At 32.0% G+C, this 20,021-nt stretch overlaps 1 protein-coding gene across 1 annotated transcript in view; it reads left to right on the forward strand.

Moving 5' to 3' along the window:
• Positions 1–691: 691 nt before the first annotated feature.
• Positions 692–20,021, forward strand: part of LOC124354279 (slit homolog 2 protein-like) — a 49,527-nt gene continuing 30,197 nt past the window's right edge. The window contains exons 1-3 of the mRNA XM_046804615.1: positions 692–749; positions 2,943–3,111; positions 18,446–18,634. Coding sequence (XP_046660571.1) covers positions 3,021–3,111; positions 18,446–18,634 — 280 coding nt within the window. The 5' untranslated portion in view covers positions 692–749; positions 2,943–3,020. The remainder of the gene's footprint in view (positions 750–2,942; positions 3,112–18,445; positions 18,635–20,021) is intronic.

Here is a 20,021-nt window from a genome sequence, read left to right on the forward strand (position 1 = left end):
AAACAACTATCATGCAAAACTAAAATATTAAGAATAAAACCTTTGGAACATTGATAGATGGCTTGTGTTTTTAATTTTTAAGTAATACTAATACAATATAGCATTAATAAAACTTAAACCCAACTTAATTGAAATAACAAATCTAAAACATGTCAATTAGAATTTTTAAATAATTTCACCCTGTTTATGAAGAGAGGTATACTTAAGGCCAATTTCAGAAATTTCTAATACTTCTTTAGAGCACAACGTATTTCGTCATGAGTTTCTTAAACCACATTTTAAAATTACCAATACGATTGTATTATGAATGTTGAGTTTAGCTCCGTCCAACTTCTTCGTAATGCAGCGCCTGGAATCTGAAATGTTACAGGCTTGACTCCTGAAATCTGGAGCAACGTTTCACCTAAATAATTTTGACGACGAGAAGCTTAAAAGAATGTTACATCGCTTCAACATCAAAGACACCTAGATTACAAGATATAGTTCTCATTGTCTCATGACAATGATAGATCATCACTATAACTTGTTTTGTGGTGTTATACATTTTTATATTTGTTACACATTGTTCATTAATAGCATCTATGTTATCATGAAGGCAATGTGATACAAATATCTCACGTTTCTTACGATGGCGTTCAACGTAATCTATAAAAGGTCAATAGGTTCTCAAAAGTTATCTGCATTCCTCGAATATACTTTCGTCGGCAAGCAGAGAATATCTGTGTAGCGGCAGTATTCGCATCACATCTGTGAGTGGTTGTTAACATTCATCTTTCAACATATTATTTTAAAATAAGGCCCTTTATCAAATAGTACATAAAGTAATTTATTAACTAAGGAAATAACTTTAATCAACTATCAATTTAGGATTGTAACAACATGCATATTGCATACATAACCTTATTTCTGTTACGCTGTTTATAAACTGAACTCTATTTCTTTGTTTTTAGTGTCACTTAAGGGTATAATATTTTCACTGATCTTGCTCATATGATTTGTCAGAAATATAATTAAATGTTATGCTTAAAAAAGTACATTGAATTATTAGGGGTCTTAAAACTAAAAACCTAAAGTAATCAATAATAATGTTGTTTACAAACGCCAATATAAAGTCATTGGCCCTGTGTATGCTCCGTGAAAAAGTGTGCGATACATTTCTATATTATTACCTAAGCATGATAGTAAACCTTGAAACTTGAAGAACTGGACTGACCGTGTGTCCACACGATATTTCAATAAGAAACTGTCCTGTAGACTTATAGACTATAGACTGGCAACGGAAAAATCATAGAATGAATACATTTGTAAATAGACTAAGTAAATTAAAATTTTCGTTAACTCTCTTCCGGTGCTTCGATATTCCACATGCTTACAACTTATTTGTCTAAAGATAAGATAGATTTAAATGATGGAGCATTTCCTTCATGAGGTTTAGCTAAACGTGTGTGTAAATCCTATGATTCAGGATGATATCTTGAAAATTTAAATTGAACTATAAACTTTAAATTGTGTATACTTTGCTTAGCTATCACTAAGCACTTTGTCAAAACCCCATTTCTATATTGTCATATAACTCTATCCCTGTGTGTGTTTTTCCGCTGGACACTCAATAATGAATTAATACGATTGAAGTGATGTCATTTATAGTCAGGTGGTTATTTCCCTCCATGAAAATTAGCTGACCCATTGTAGCCTATCACTCATATGCTAATATATCACTCTTTGCATGCCTGGGGGTTGTAAAGTTCTTTTTCTCATTGATCATCTCTCTGTCCGCAGGGCTTTATAGGTTATAGGTTTTATATTCAATATTAGTGATACTTCTTAAGTTACACGTGGTGGTCTTTATTACTCCTTTCTTGCTTATAGTTTCGATATGTCTTAAAGAAGAACAGTAATATTATTAGCCGTAATACTCAAGATTACAGTGTATAATACACAGAGTATAACCGTAATACACCCTTTGAAATTCCTCGGTTGTGCAGTATCTTTGTGTAACATGTTAAAATTAAAAAACACGTACTTTGTTTGTTGATTAGAGATTTATTATTTAAAATAATGTATATTTTTATAAAATATTTATATATATATATATATATATATATATATATATATATATATATATATATAAAATATTAAATGTTATGGTAGTAAAATTTAATCTATTCATCGTATATTCATATTCTTGTATCCAAAAAGAATTTCTCATACCCTGTACATCATTATTATGTTCGACTAATTATTTACGCTTGCCTCACGTTCAGTTAGGCCCTCTCTTAACCCAAACTTGGCCCGGCAAAATAATACATTCTATATTTTACTCTGCTTTTTCCTTTCTAAATAATATGATATTTGAATAATTCTGACAGAATAAAGCTTTCTACATTAAGCTACAGTTTGATTTATATTTGCCTCATTCATTTACTTTATTATGACTAGCTTACCTTTAAATTTATTAAAGTACAAAAAGTTTCCATGAAAAATAATATCAACTTAAGTACCAACACATCTAAAAATACATTTTTTTGCTACATAAAAAAACTACTGCAATTTTCTGATTCTATGGGATTGGAACATATTTTTGCCCTCTGATCATAAACAACTTGGTACCTCATGTTAAATAAATTTTTGGAGGAAGCAGATTCAATCATTCTGTACAAATTTTTTTTCTTGTGTTTGTTAAACGTTGGTCTCTCGATTGTAACCACATTTTTCTTAAAACTTCCAAGCAACTCAATTAAATATATTGGTCTTTTTACCTATAATGAAGGTTAATGAGAAGCCTTTAATACCGAAATAAAGAATAGTCTAGGTACAATGAAGAAGAGGAATTTGACTAAAGCAAATAAACTAAGGTTTGGACTATTATAAGTCTAATGTACAGTAGTTTGTTTGAATTTAAAAAACATATATTTTAACTGACTTCTAATCTGGTTTTGCAGATGTTAATAGTGGTTAGGAATAACCTGAAATAATCCGAAAGCATACATTCGGACGGAAAACACTTGTCGCAAATAGCCATGGGATTTCTGACAGAAAAGATAATACTGCTGTGCTGCGTTTTACTAGTCAACTTAGACTACATGCTTTTCGAGGATCCAGGTTTTATTTGTAAGTACTGATCGATGGTTATTGTGGTAGGTTATAATAAAATAAAATAAAATACAAATAAAACTAAGTATAATATACAATTTTATATCATACTGGTAAGACCTTTAGTATAATTTTACATAACTACATGTTCACTGACAGAACCGTATTAAAAATGTTTTATTCATTACTATTATGGAATACAAATCTGTGAGAGGACAGTTTCACGCATAATGTATAACTTACATTGAATAATACACACTATAAACCAATATAACGTATTTTCAGGGTTATAGAATTTTCAAAGTTTTATAATATTTTTGTAAATTAATTACATTCTAGGTTTGTAGCTAATATACATTTCAAGTAAAATTCAACAGTAGTTTTAAAATCTTTTAGAAAAACTAATGCTCTAATACAAACGTATACAACTTTCTCATGATTTTGTTCCCTTAAATTTTAAAGATAGGGGTTGAAAACAGAATTTATAACGGGTGTTTCTGATTCGAAAAAAAAATACCCGTTTCCTTCACAATCCTCCCAACGTCCAAAACAAACTTCAAACAAAGGGTTGAAAACAGTATTGAAAAATATGACCCGATCACTAACGCAACGTCTAGGTGATTCTAAAGAAATGGCGAAATTATAATTACTATAAAAAAAACAGTTTGTGAGCCCTATCCATTTAATCTGGGCGTGTTTCAGTGAAGTGTCATTACAATTATCCATTACTGTTTAGTATATAGAGTATATGGTATACGTATATTATATTATAATATCCTAAACTGTGTATATGCCATAATCGGTAGAAAGTACCAAGTAGAGGATAGTACTAACATATACTACTTTGTGATACCCTAAGATATTTGATGTTTGAAATAAAGAAACGTATTCAATATATTAAATAAACAGTTAGCTTCCTTGACTGATGTAAAATGTCCTTTACTCCAATAGCTATTTAATTGTTTCCAATTAAATTTTGGAGTCTTGTCTTATTCTTCTTAATAGTGTGTTTGTATTATATGTAACATCTTCATTAACGTTGAGGTTCAGATGAGTTAAATATTATGCTCTATAGGATGTAACACGTTACGTTAATATAAATAAAACGCCTTTTTCTTCAAATTATCTCAGAACCGAAGCAAATTATTATCTCAAATAGATACTGAAAAAAAAGGAAAATATGTTAACATCGCAAAGCATAGGGCGCAATGCTCCCCTTAATATTACACTGTTTGACTGTTTAAGTGATTTTAAAAGATAACTGGAAAATCACTTTGTGGATATTAAAAAAATATTGAGGCCCTGCAAAATGATCAAAATTGAATAGTAGTTTTCCTTTTAGTCATTTATAAAACTATCCAGTTTTGAGATGTAAGCCTTCTTGCACTGCTTTTTAAAACATTCCCAATTAATTGTATTTTTAATTTGATCTTTAATTATATTTTAACAATAAGGGATATAATGCTCTGGCAATTTCTCTCCATACTTGGCAAGAGTCCTAGGAATTATGTATTTAATGCTAGACCGAGTGTTAACAATTTTTATTCCTTTTTGTACATGTACATTTATCTTGGTGTCAATATGTTTTTTGGTATCCCATTATCTCTTAAGTCAATTGGGTTTTCTATTCTCTTGTTAAAATATATTTTCAAATGCCTACCCTGTAAGATCTTAATAACATTCAAATGCGAAGCTGCTGTTACATCCCAAAAGCCTATGACATTTCTAATGCTGGATTAAATTCAAGTTTCCTGTTAAACAATTAATTTAATTGTCACATTCACTTTATTGCTCATTCTATACATGGATCCAGTTTTTTGTGCAGTTCATAAACATGTTCATTAAATATTTTTCGTCCAGAGTTAGTCCTAAGTATTAAAACGTATTTAAATTAATGCAATGCAATTACAAATACAACCGTTAAATGGATTGTAAACAGTGACAGAGCTGTGAAACAATCACAATTATGCAGTTTCAGTATCAATTCACTATTTACTGACATATTCTGGGAGCAGCAATCCAGCATTGCTATATTTGATCTAATAATAATTAACTTTTTGTCATGGGCCCACTAGGATACATTTTTAAAATCTTCATTTTTTAAATGCTTTGTTGCTACATCCAAATATCTGTTGCCACTTATAGGAACTATATTATCAGCATATGACATTATTGTATAATTGTTTGTGTTTAAATATTTCATTAAAAACATTATCGGTCCAAGTAAACTGCCTTGAGGTACTCCTAAGTTAATGCTCTTGGTACCATTAATTTCATTATTTAATCTAACGAGATATTTTCTGTTTGCTAAATACGATTCAAACAAACGTAAATATTATTCTTTAATCCCCAACTTTCAAGTGAGTTCGGTCATATTTGTATGTTCGATTTTGTAGAAGGCTTTGTTAAAATCTATAAATAAGGCAAGTAGATTCGTTTATTTGAATTAAAAACTACTCTAATGCACTTTAAGTTTGTTTACCTATTTGAAATCCGTACTGGTTGAGATTCAGAGTGCTTTTTTCCTTTAATAGTATTTGTTTAGAAGACCCACGATATAATATTTAAAGATTATTTCAATTGTTGGCAAAATTGCAATTAGTGTCTAGTTATTATACCTATTTTTATCTTTACCTATATATATATATATATATATATATATATATATATATATATATATATATATATATATATAGATTTGCCGATTATTTGGTGAAAGCAGTGCTGAATATAAAAAATAAATGTCCTTATAACATAAACAAAAATCCAGGGACATATACACAGGAAGGTAAGAGTTATTTGTATATCCTCAGGGCAGATTCTGAATCTATAGTGAAGATAGTCGACATAATAAGAATTCAAAAATCTCCTGGCGTCGATAAAGTTAGAGTTAAAGACTTACAATATATTGTAAACTAAATAAAAAATATTCTACCTACTTTGTTCAACTTCTTTTTGCAAAACTTCATTTTTCTGAGTATTTAAACACTTCTATAATTCTATACAATATATATATTCACTGGGTTCATAATGGACAGTTTACTCTGCTTTATTTTCAAGCACGTGACTATATGCTTATGCATACCTACTGATTATGAAAAAATCGTCTGCATAGCCCAGAACATGCATATCCTGTTCATTCAGTCCAGTGTCCAGAGTACTATGTTCCACAGACTTGGTGATAGTACACCACCTCGTGGTCATCCTCGCTGCGTGTTGACCTCTCTTGTAACTCCGCACAGAGTTGCCTGTGCTCTTCTGCTGCTAAGTATGTTCTTTGTCCATCTAACAAAAGTTTTCTCAGTACCCCTGGATGTAAATCGGACACTACTGAGTGAGTATTCGTGCTATCCAAAGCTCCTTCTATAACCTGGAATACTGATTAAGCTACCTCCTTCTGTGCAATAGCTTGCTCAATCTTGTGAACCAAACAATATAGGACTGTTTCACAAGATGTACCTTTCTGATAAGCATGTTGATTTTAATGTGAGGGACAATTGATGAGAAACTATGTCCCTTACATGCCTATCTAATGATCTTGACAAAGAAGGATGTTAGACTTATCCCACTAATATTATAAATGCGAAAGTTTGAATATTTGGATGTTTGGATGCTTGTACGTTTAGATGTTTGGAGGTTTGGAGGTTTGTCCTCGAATGACGCTGAAACTGCTATACAGATTGTGCTGAAATTTGGAACAGGTATTGCTTTTGGTCTGAATTAACACTTAAGAGTGCTTTTTACCACCCATACCACATTCATTTCACCAAATAAAGTTGAATTCAAATTGAAAAATTAGTTTGTTTACATAGAATAGAATATGATTTATTTTTGAAAATATTACAATGTAATAAATCAATAAAGTAACCTAAATAACCAAATGTATACACAATGTACAAATCTAATGAGCAAACTTAAATAAAAATTAACATTCTTGTAAATAAAATTTTTAAAAAACACTCATAAATTAAAAGAAACATTTTAAAAAATAACTAGGGCCTCTAGAGGCAAGTGCCTGTGGAGAGGTTCCTTTTATAACAAAAATCTTTTTTAACTCAGAAAATTTCAACAAAAAACTTTGATTTTTTTATAAGCTCCTAAAAAAAATTGATTAAAAGTGTGCTGCTGCAGTTACAAAGCAAATGAAAATCCACTTAAATAAATTCAAACTAAAATTTACTGTTACCTTCTTTAATTAACTAGGAATCTATGCAGAGAAGAAAATCTAATTTATCAAAACCCAATAACCACTTCTTTAATGTTTTTGAAAATAATTTTATATACTGACAACTAATAATTGAAGAAGTTATACTAAACATTTTAGTTCCCAAAAATCAATAACTATTTGAAAAAAATGCTAAGTTAGGCTTTGGAAGTGGTATTGGTTCTTGCTTTCTTAATTTGTTTCTGTAACTATTTTTTAATTCTGGTAAATTGCCACTTATGACGTAAAATATTTTTAAAACTTTATAAACAAACATATATTTAAGGGGAAGAGTATTTAAATAAAAAAAAAGAGGAAAAGATTTCTCCATTCTTCGTTTTCGTTTAATCAACCTTATGAATTTCTTTTGTTGAGTTAGAAGTGGCTTTAGATTTGTTTCATAGGCTCCACCCCAACAAAATATTCCATAGTCAAGCCTACTATTGACCAAAGAGAAGTACAGCATTCTTAACACTTCTTCGGTGCAAATGTATTGTAAAAAATAAAAAAAATCTTAAAATATTGTTTAGTTTGCGTTTTAAAATTTAAATATGTGTCTTCCAGTTGATTTCTCTATCTAGCATGACACCTAAATATTTTAAATTTTCGCACTGGGATACTACAGCACAGTTCTGTTGGCACTGAATGTTACTACACAAAAATTGACACATCGATACAAAATTGAATTACTAAAAATTTGCTGATCTCTTTTTAAATTAAAATTGATGTACTTAGTTTTCTCTGGGCTTAATAACATGTTATTTTTTGAAAACCACCACTGCAGTGCTTTAAGGTCTGAATTCATCTCTTGCTCTACAGCCATCCCAATTATTTTTTACATACGATAAAGCTGTATCGCCTGCAAAAGATGTAATATTTCCATTTAAATTTGAATCACAAAGATCATTTATGTAGATTATAAAAAGTATTGCGCCTAAAACTGACCCTTGAGCTACGCCACATTGTATAACCCAAAGTCACTAAAAGAATTATTAATTTTGACACATTGTTTTCTCTTTGTTAAATAGCTAACAAACCAAGAATAAATATTTCCCCGAATACCACATCCGTATAACTTTTGTAAAAGAATTGTGTGATCTACAGTATCAAACGCTTTTTCATATCTAAAAATAAACCACTAACTTTCTTTCTGCCCTGAATTTATTCCTGTATACACATTATCCATGAAGCGTTTTAATGCTGCTTCAGTATTTAAACCTTTCCTAAAACCAAATTGATTGTTGCTGAAAAAATTAGTTTTTTCTAGAAATTTAATTAGCTTTTTGTTCATTAACATTTCAAACACTTTAGCAAAAGTAGAAAGTAAGAAGATTGGTCTGTAGTTATTACAGTCAGTAATTGGGCCACTCTTATGTAAAGGAATCACTACATCTGTTTCTAAAATTTCTGGAAAAATGCCTTTTTCATAACTTAAATTTACTAAGTACAATAAAACGTTTACAAATTTTGGATATATTAACTTAATTTAAAAAGAATTGATTTTATCTATTCCTGGTGAAGTACTGTTTTTTAAATCTTTTATTACTGCACTTAAGTCTTCAGCAAATACCATGCCCATAAACATAGAGTTGAAAGAGTATTTTGTTTCAAAACAATTTCATGACCAAGGTGAAAGCCGCCATTTTCCAGACGGCTTTCACGGACCATTACAGTACTGCCCTTACGATAACAGAAACTGCTACGGACACTGACACTCAACTCCCCCCTCGCACTTACGTAGACCATGCCCTACTCACTGACAACCTCGCCAAGTCCGACTGGGAGGCAGTGCTGAAACTGTCTGGAAGTCGATAGTTGTGCTAATATCTTATGCGAAAATATCAAAAACTCAATAGAAAGTTCTAAAAAAGTAGTAAAAAAACGAACAGACGAGAAGAAAAAAATTGAAACCATGGATCACATATGAGCTAATCCGAGCAATACGTGAGCGGGATAAATTAAGTAAAGTGGTAAAAAAACAACCATTTAACCCAATTGTCAGAGAAGTCTTTCGAGCACAACGCGCAAATGTCAGTAACTTGATCAAGCAAACAAAAAGGAATTATTATAGATCAAAGATTGATCAATCAGGAAAAGATCCAAAAATTCTCTGGGGAATTATTAAAGAATTGGCAGGGAGGGATGTACAAAAAGACGTTTTTAAAATCCAAAAATATTGTCCACATATATGAATGTAGGCGAAATATTAGCAAACAACATTAACCCTAGCGGCGACCCAGTTGTGACTGACGAGGACTACCGACAGAACAGTTGTTTTCACACTGCATACTGTCACAGAGGAACACATCTTACGTCATGTATCCGGTCTGCGGGGAGGGTCTGCCCCGGTTGCGATGGCATTTCAGCTGAAGTTCTTAAATTTAATTTAAATATTCTTGCAAACCTTTACTACACTTAATCAATTTGAGCATTAGTTCTGGTACTTTCCCAAATATTTTTTAAAATAGCTAAAGTTATACCGATTCATAAAGCCGACGAATATACCGATAAAAGTAATTTCCGACCGATATCTCTGCTAAGTGTTTTGTCTAAAATATTGGAAAAAATAATAAAAGAACAGCTGGTCGAATATCTCTTTACTCATGATATTATGTCGAAGAATCAGTATGGATTCCGGTCAGACAAAAACATTTCAAATGCTCTATTCGATGTCTGCAGAGAAATAAATCAAGCAATAGCAAGTCAAGAGCGTCTAATGTTAATTTTTTTTAGATCTAAAAAAGGCATTTGATTCTGTAAACAGGAATAAGCTCTTAGATAAGCTCAAGGCTGTGGGTGTTCGGGGCGGCGCTCTTTCGTGGTTCCAGTCCTACCTCACAGATAGGCGACAGATAACAACGATCTGTGGTGTCAACAGCGATCAAATGCCCATTAATTACGGAGTGATCCAAGGAAGCACACTTGGGCCCATTTTATTTCTATTATATATCAATAATATATCTAAGTTGAATATAACAAGTAAATTAGTTCTTTTTGCCAATGACACTCTTATTTTAACGCGGGGAAAGACCTGGAATGAAGTACGCTTAAATGCTCTAAGTGATTTGGCAATAGTGAAAACATGGCTCGATCAAAATATTTTAACACTAAACATTTCAAAAACTAAATTTATGCCAATTTCGTTGTCTACACAATCAGATTATGTACTCTCTGACTTGACCATTCACTCTTGTGGAAATTACACAAACACTAATTGTAACTGTGGAAATATACAGCGTGTTAGCAGCTACAAATATCTGGGAATCATATTTGATAATCGTATGAAATGGACGGAACATGTTGAGTATTTGAAAAACAGATTAAGGAAATATATTTTTGCTTTTAAAGAGTTAACAAATATTCTGAACGTAAACGAAATTAGAGTAGCTTATTTTGCATTTGTACAGTTGATTCTGTCTTTTGGTATTATTGCGTGGGGTGGAGCAAATAAAACTTTAATTCATAACCTTAGTATAATTCAAAAATCAATATTAAAAGCTGCTTTTAGGAAGAGTAAGCGTTGCTTGCCCGACCAGTACCCTATTCCAAGAGACTAGAGTTTTTACGGTCAGACAAATTTTCATTAAAACTGTATTAATTCACACGTTCAATAATTTTTACCGAAATATTTATTCCAATTACTCATAATTACAGCACTAGATACTCTAGAAACATAGGAATTACTACCTCCAATCTTATTAAATCTTTTTCAACTACTAATTGTTATTACATTTCTCAACTACTCTACCGAAATTTGTGCTTAAAATATGAAGGCGTAGAACTTTTTCAAACAACTGCATTATCGACTTTTAAAAGGAAAGTGTCGGAGCTGCTTATCAGTCTCAGTGACGAGGAAGTCGAGGCCCTCATTGTGACCGGGTACAACAGGGCGGACCTGACCTTGACCCCCCTCACCTACCCCTCAGTCATTGCGTCATGTATTGTTGCGTCCGGCTGCCCCTGGAAGGAAATAGTTGTATCCGACAGATATTAGATTGTTATGGTTTGATATATTTTTATTTATTTTTTTATTCTTTATTTTTAGCTTAAAGAGGTGGGTTTCTTGTCATCGTTAGCTGATTGCTCCAAAACTATAAACATTAATGTATTGTATTTCTTTTATTGTTTTTACTATTTATTTTTTCTTAATTACAAAATATTCTATCACATATAATTAATTTTTTTTTCTAAAAATCCGTTCCTATATCGTTGCTATAATGGCTCGGGTCTACGCACAGGCTACTTGTCCATGTAGACCCTATTTTTCCCTGATGGAATAGTATTATTGAATATTTTTGCAGCCGTTTTTTACCATATTTAGATGATTATATATTATGTTAATAATGGATGTAGGATTTATAGTAATATAGATACATTGTACGTGTTATTAATTTGTATTTGGGAAATAAATATTATTCATTCATTCATTCTATAGCATAAAGAGTCGAAATTTGCAGGTTTTACTCTCTGTATATTTAATTGATTTACTATAGATAGAAAGAATGTATTAAACTCATTACAAATAACTTTAGAATCATTTACCAAATTACCATTTATATTTAGAGTTTGTATGGGAGTTCTTTTAGCCTTCTGTCCTGTCACCTCATTTAAAGCTTTCCATGTAGCTTTGGAATTACCACTGTATTTCCTGAAAATATTTTCGTAATAATAGTTTTTTATAATTCTAATTTCCATTTGTAATTTATTTCTGTATTTTTTTTTAATACAATTTCAGCTTTTTATTATTTGGATGATTCCTTACTAATTGATACAGTTTGTTTTTATGTATGATTTTTCTGCAAATGTAGTCGTTCATCTATGGTTTAATTTTAAAATAAATTTTACGATTTTCGGACGTTTGGATTTTACTTTCTGAAATTGATCTTTGAATAATATTATGAAACGTCTCAAAAGCGGTCAATGGGTTTTTGGTCATTATAAAACTCCGCCCAGTCGAGTGAATCGAGCCGCGCTAGCAGATTGTCGTAGGCTAAGCGGTATGCCGGTGGGGAGGGGTTGGCAGAATCAGCTGTTCCATGACTGTCCTCTGCTCCCACACGCACACGCATGTTCACAATAATTAACCTGTGATCCGTTATGTTGGCGTCTATAACCTCAACGTGAGGTAGCGTTCTGTCTTGTGTTTGCTAGCCTTGCATAAACATGATCTATACAAGTCGAAGAGTCAGCTGTTGCTCTAGTTGGCTCGTTTAACAAAACACTCGAATCCGTTTGAGGAAAGAATTGAATTATATTGATCTACAGCAGTATTAACTTCAAGCAAATTCAAGTTGGCGTCTTCGATAAAAATGATATTCTTTTTTGCATTACAATTATTATTACTGTAAAAATGAGTATTTAATTCGTTCAAGAAAAATTGTTTACTAAAACTATGTAAGCTGTAAATGGCATGCAAACAAATCGTCAAAGATTTAAACTTAAAATCCAATGCTAATATATCGGCTGATTGAAGGTTAATTGGTTCACAGGAAATTATTTCTATATTCGACTTTACGAATATTGCAACCCCGCCTGCCCTTTGATCGTCCTTGAATTTTGTAAAGTTTATGTAGTTTTGTATATAGTAATAATTAATCTCGTTTTTGTCATTTATCCAAATTCCTGACAGTATAATTATTTCAGGATATAAATCCCTACTGTTTAATTCAGCAATAAAAAAAATCAAAGTTTGATCTCATACTACGTATTTTGATGTAGTATTACTAAATTGAATATTTTATCCTCGTTAGTCAATATTCAAATTTTGAAAAGAAATTATATATATATATATATATATATATATATGTATATTGCCTAAATGATTAATACTTGTATTGTTGAAATATAATTTAGTAGCCAATTTTCAATATTACCTAATATACAGAATTTAAATTATACGTCTTCATAACCATTTTAAATCTTAAAAAAAAAAACAAAAGTAACAAAAGTGAACTTGCACATGTCCTCTTCACGCGCCTCTTCTTTAGTAGTTCCTCCCTGTCAAACCTCCGCACAAATTTTACAATGATTCCCGGTGGGTTGTCTCCGGTTTGCCTTCCAAGCTGTGGCAAGCGTCCCACCATAGCATCCGAGATCAACACGTCCAGAGCCTTGCCGACTTCCTTGACAATCCCTAGGACATCTTCCGCAGGAGTTACAGGGATGCCTTGGATCTCCAGACAATTATTTCTGGAGTATTGCTCCATGTCCTCCACTCGCATTTCCAACTCGTTCACCTTCTTTTTTAGCCGATTATTTTCTGTCACCAGAGTTTCTATTAGTTTATTTAATCTCTCATTATTGTCTAATTTCTGGGATTTAAGAGCTTCTGTATTTTCCACTAACTGTGATTCCAGGCAGTCAAACGCGTCATTGTAACCTTTTTCAGAACTTTTTTGTGCTTCCCTTATTTCTGATACAACCTTCATCATATCCTCCACAGAAAGCTTACTATCAGCAACTTCAGATTCGAACCGCATACTTCTGCGTCGTGTAGCCGTACAGTCCGTGCACCACCACACCTGCTGGTCTGCGGTCACACACTCCACATCAGCCTTGCTGTACTTCAGACACGAAGCATGAAACTCACGATTACAATCGTTTGCACTGCAATTTTAGTTTTGCAATAGCTTTTACGCAAATTTCACAGCTAGACATGATTAATTAGCTCTCTAAATAAACACTTAAACTGTATGGAAATACACTAAAGTCGTAAAAGTAACGGGTTGAATCTAGTTTATAGGTTATGTTCAAACACACACTTGAAATGCACAGTAACAGGAGCACGCACCGATACGATGTTTACTCTTTGAGCGCTCACTCATCACTCGAATGTTTATGATAAGAACGAAACGTAATAACGCTTCATAATTCAAATTAAACTGGCACAAAAACAGCTGTTGACAGCTATTATTCGACAAACTTTCTGAAATGAAGAGTAGTGTAATGAAGATAGTAAATAAAACATTAATATATAAATTTTACTCCAGATTGCACCAGTGACGAATTAAAATCATCTAATACATTAAATACTAATCTTAAAACTAACCTTAATGAACAAAGTTATAAATGTTTTTCACATAAGTTACTTTAGACTGGTGGGGTTCCTTGACATTATGATATTACATTTTAACAATGGCTTACGGAAAAACAGAGAATTGAATACTAACATACCTTAACGATTCATTCTTTCCCTGGCTACAGTCCAAAAAAAGTGTAACGCAAAACTTTATTAACGATTATTTTGGAATGTTGCATATCCTTAATTTAACCTGAAGGATTTTCCCCTTATACCGGAAGTACATAAGAAGTAGGTAGGACTTCGCCCTAGGTCGTAATAGGCTTTTCAGTCCTAGCAACTCAACTATGCCAACACGATTTTGACCAAAATAGATTTTCGAGAACTATATAATCAAATGTATATAGTATTTTAATCGAGGAAATATGGCAAGCTAACCTGTGACATAGTAGGTAAGTGAATTTAAACGGTCTTAAGTAGGCACTTTTTAACCGAATTAGGCATCTCGGTCCTATGTAAGTATATCTATTTTTTTCTTCGTCAGAACAACAAGGCAAACTCTACTATGGTACTGGAAATAACTTAGACCTGAAATATATGACAAGGAACTGGAAATATACGCTTTTTGACCAAAGTAAGTTTCCGCGATCTGTGTGATCCGAGATTTGTGTTTTGTTGATCGGGATTACAAAGCAGATTCAGCTGTGACGTTATGTTGTGACGTATCTTTTCTCAACACAACCATTTACTGTTTAAGAATGACACGTATCGCATACCCTAGATGAGCCCAATCAAGCGGGGATTCGATCCAGGGGTCTAAATTTTATTCTTTTGGATTATGTATGGCAGTTCGGTTTAGATATATTGCTATCACCTAAGGTGGGTGGTAACGTTCAAGCATTTAGTAAATCATCATTACCCAACTGGCCTTGAACAAGTTAAGAATTTGAAATAAAATGATGTCGATAAATAAGATATTTACTATCATCAATTAAAGAAAACACAAAAGTGTAACTACCTAGATCTCTATCTAAATCAAAGCTTCCTCAAATCGCAACACACTGTATGCTATGTAAAATAGTATGAGCAAAAGTAATATCAACACTAAGAACAATATATAATGTTTAGTCAGTATCGTATTTACAAATATTAAGTAAGAAAAATGTAAGAGAAATAATAATAGACCCAGAGCAATAATCTATTTGTTAGGTCCGTATTGCACGAACATAGATTAAAAGTAAAGTAAAGAACCAATAATACCGATACACAATTTAAAGGTTAGGTCCGTATTGCACGAACATAGATTAAGTAAGATAGTAAGTAAAGTAAAGAACCAATAACCAATTTAAAGGTTAGGTCCGTATTGCACGAACATAGAGTAAGTAAGATAGTAAGAGTAAAGTAAAAGAACTAATAATACCAAATTTAAAGGTTAGGTCCGTATTACACGAACATAGATTAAGTAAGATAGTAAGTAAAGTAAAGAGCCAATAATACCAATAACCAATAAACCAATTTAAAGGTTAGGTCCGTATTGCACGAACATAGATTAAGTAAGAAAGTAAAGTAAAGAGCCAATAATACCAATAACCAATAACCAATTTAAAGGTTAGGTCCGTATTGCACGAACATAGATTAGTAAGATAGCAAGTAAAGTAAAGAACCAATAATACCAATAAACAATTTAAAGGTTAGGTCCGTATCGCACGAACATAGATTAAGTAAGATAGTAAATAAAGTAAAGAACCACTAATACAAAATTTAAAGGTTATGTCCGTATTACACGAACATAGATTAAGTAAGATAGTAAGTAAAGTAAAGAGCCAATAATACCAATAACCAATAACCAATTTAAAGGTTAGGTCCGTATTGCACGAACAAAGATTAAGTAAGATAGTAAGTAAAGTAAAGAACCAATAATACCAATAAACAATTTAAAGGTTAGGTCCGTATTACACGAACATAGATTAAATAAGATAGTAAGTAAAGTAAAGAGCCAATAATACCAATAACCAATAACCAATTTAAATGTTAGGTCCGTATTGCACGAACATAGATTAAGTAAGATAGTAAGTAAAGTAAAGAACCACTAATCTTAAATTTAAAGGTTAGGTCCGTATTTCACGAACATAGATTAAGTAAGAAAGTAAGTAGAGGAAAAGAATACCAAGAATAATACGTTATAAGTAAATTTCGTGTGGCACAACATATAAAAACGATACAGAATATTAATGAAAGGTTAATTATGTATAGTATAGTAATTGAAGTAATATATTACCAATAGCAAGAAGAAATCGATACGTCCGTATCTCACGAACAAGTCGGCAGGAAGTGAGGTTAAGATCTCGGTGCGCAGTACGTCTTATCGTCGTGATAGCATTGTGTAGACTGACCTCTCGCTCCTCTGCTGGCCGGTCCGTCTGACGAGTTTGCGTTGTAGCTCATGCGCGACTTATCGTTCATGCCGCAACCCGTCCAGCGGCGAACATGTCGTGGCACGATAGATGAGGCGAACTTGTTTCATCTCGATCCCGTTAATCATTGTTGATGGGAAAACTAATCCCACAATAAATCTTGAATGGACGACCCAAGATAATAAAAAAAATACACTGTACATTTTAGTACCTCACAATGTATATAATTATTTAGAACCAGAAATGCTCCTACACGTGCCAAAAACGATATAATAATTAAGTTAAACTCTATAACTATTTACTAAGAACTTAATAATACCTACCTGATATATGCCTACATACGTTTGAAAATGTTTTTTTAGGACTCCCATCATATTACACCATAATTGCTTTTTATAAGGACTTCGGTTCTAAAAACTGCGTGCGAAGCCGCGGGTAACAGCTAGTGGGTCTATAAGCCTTTGCAACGTCATGGGAGGATTTACCTGGCTCCGGAATACAAATAAACCAGTGAAATTGTTTCACTGGGCTGGAAAAATCCTGGGAAGTGTATACAGTAAACACTGAAGGATTTCCTCAGGATCTTTGGTGTGAGTTCCCTCTTCACTAAGTAAGATCCCCCACCCACCACATTTGTTAAGCTTTCAGCTAGGACCTTTTGAAGTTTTGCATAGTCAAGCCCCTTAACAATACTCTTACAGAATTCTTTTTATGAGTTTTCCTTAGCCATTCTCACGTCTTTATTATACAATTTTAGCAACAGAGTATCTATCCCATTTCCCAGCACGTTTATAAGTATTATATGCTCTGCGAAGGTTTCCAGTGCTTTATATCTATGATCTGAATCAGATGCTTTATTTAGCACACTTCAGTTTAAAAATAAAGAGCTATATGTACTACCTCTTCTGGTATCCAATGAACAAATGAACATAGTATACATAAATTTGTGAAGATTTTCACAATTTAAATCGTTAAAATGCGACCCATAATGTTCCATACACTATTTAGAATTCAATATCTGCATATTCCCATTGATTCCCACATGCACCGTGCAAAGTGCCTTGGGGTGGTATATAGTTGTGACATGTATTTATCTGAATAAATGGGTATAAACTTTGAATTTTATGTGTGTGTCTTTATAGTACATATATAACTATTGATACTAGGCATAGCCGATCACTTGGTAAATCTGAAAAAAAGAAAGGATCCTGGTCTCAAAGGTTGCAAAACTTCCTTAAGAAAACCATTCATGAACACATTTGTAATTCATAAATAGAAGAGTAGGCTACCTAGAAATGCGCGGAAAAAACTTGAAGAGTTATAAGTAAACTCTTTTTAATCGATTTAGGTTTCTGAGATCGTTATATGTAAATATTTTCTTGATAGTGACAATAAAGCAAAAACAAATTTGACACCGTAAATACATTTAAGCGGAAGTGAATATGAACGGCCTGAAATAGACGCTGTTTGACCGGAGTAGGTGTCTCAGTCTTATGTGTTTACCATGATCCTCTTTACCATGAACATTGATATAATATATACATAATGTGTGTTTACTTTCGTTTGAAAAACATATCACAGAGTATCATCATATTATATCGTAAGTGCTTTACTAACTAATTACGCTACGGACTTCAGTTTTAAAAATTGCGCGCTAAAACCACGGGTAACAGCTAGTAAAGGAATATAAAGTAATCCTTGTTTTCTGTGTTGCAGTTGCAGATGAAGTTTGTGCTGATAACGATGGTTGTAAAAAGCAACTGGCATGTATCGAAGGAATATGTCTGAATCCGTGTCCTGGTCCCTGCTACGGAAATACGATCTGCGAGGTACTCGAACATGTACCGTCCTGTAGCTGCAAGCCTGGCTTCTCTGGCAACCCTGTCACTGGCTGTGAAGAGAAAGGTAACTGAAGATGAAATAAATCTACTCCCAATATTATTTTTTTATTAGCAATTTATAACAAACGATAGTATAGTTTTAAACTAGAATTAGGTTTTCAAAAGGATAATGCTTTTGAATTTAAAGAATGGAGACAGTTGCTGACAAATATAATATTACAGTTTTATTTTGAAAAGTTAATAGTTAGTCCTAACTAAAAGAGTTTATAACACACACACACACACACACACACACACACACACACACACACACACACACACACACACACACACCCATACGTACAATTTTTATAACTTACAATAAAAATATATAAGTCAATAGATTTTATAACTAAGATAAACTAGCAACCTATTTTAGAATTAAAATTAACATAAAACAAATTATCATACATATAAGATAGAAATATATACACTATTGTAAAATGGTATCATCAGACAAAATAAAGTAATTTATTTAGACCAAATACCACAGAATACATTAAATGGTAATATCAAGAACAAGGAGATTGTTATGCAAAGTAAGTATACAACACCTTGAGTTATAAAGTTAATTTATTGTTTAGAATCATGACTTAACATGAGACTGAGAAGAAAATTTTTTCGCCAAGAAATTTGTTAATGCACAGTTAAAAATACACAAAGTTAATCAACATTTGAGTTATTAAATACAGTCATACATATTATTATTTGTGTTAAATTGGTGAATCTAGATTTTTGTAAAAGAACAGCATAGACATATTTGCTTGATGGTGACCACTCATATTCAATGGAAATGGATGGCAACCAGAACTATGAGATCTTAAAGGATTATAATTGCCAGGATTAAATCCACACTAAACCGACAAGAATGATTGGAAGATGAATAAGTGTCAATGGAACACACTGGTAAAGTAAAACTGGATTTTAATTCAAGTAATATTTACCCAATTTACGATTCCAAATCTTTCAAAATTTTGTTTGTATAAAGTCAAACCTAACATGTACTAAAACCTTTTCTATGTTGGATTTAATGTTTTGATCTGCCCATGGCAGTATAATTCACGAAACCCTGTATCATACATGTGACAAATAAACTCAATAATAATTGTAAATCAAACGTTTATTTATTTATATCAATAGCTAGTTAAGCAAGGGCAAAGAACGCGTTAATAAATAAATAGAGTAAAAGAAAAATTAATAATAATAAATCTCTTTATTTCAAAATTATAAAGTAATCATTGTATTGCAATAGTCATGTTAATTAAATTAAACTGAGTATATATCATTTGCAAATCAGTTGTTTGTCCTACGAAACACCGGATAATAATATTATCCTGTTATAGTGTCGGTTAATCAGTGTAATAATAACAATTATTGTGATAATCTACTCGCATGTAACTGGCATGTACTGG

Source organism: Homalodisca vitripennis, chromosome 2 (genome assembly GCF_021130785.1).
Source record: "Homalodisca vitripennis isolate AUS2020 chromosome 2, UT_GWSS_2.1, whole genome shotgun sequence".
In the NCBI taxonomy this organism is placed as follows: domain Eukaryota; kingdom Metazoa; phylum Arthropoda; class Insecta; order Hemiptera; family Cicadellidae; genus Homalodisca; species Homalodisca vitripennis.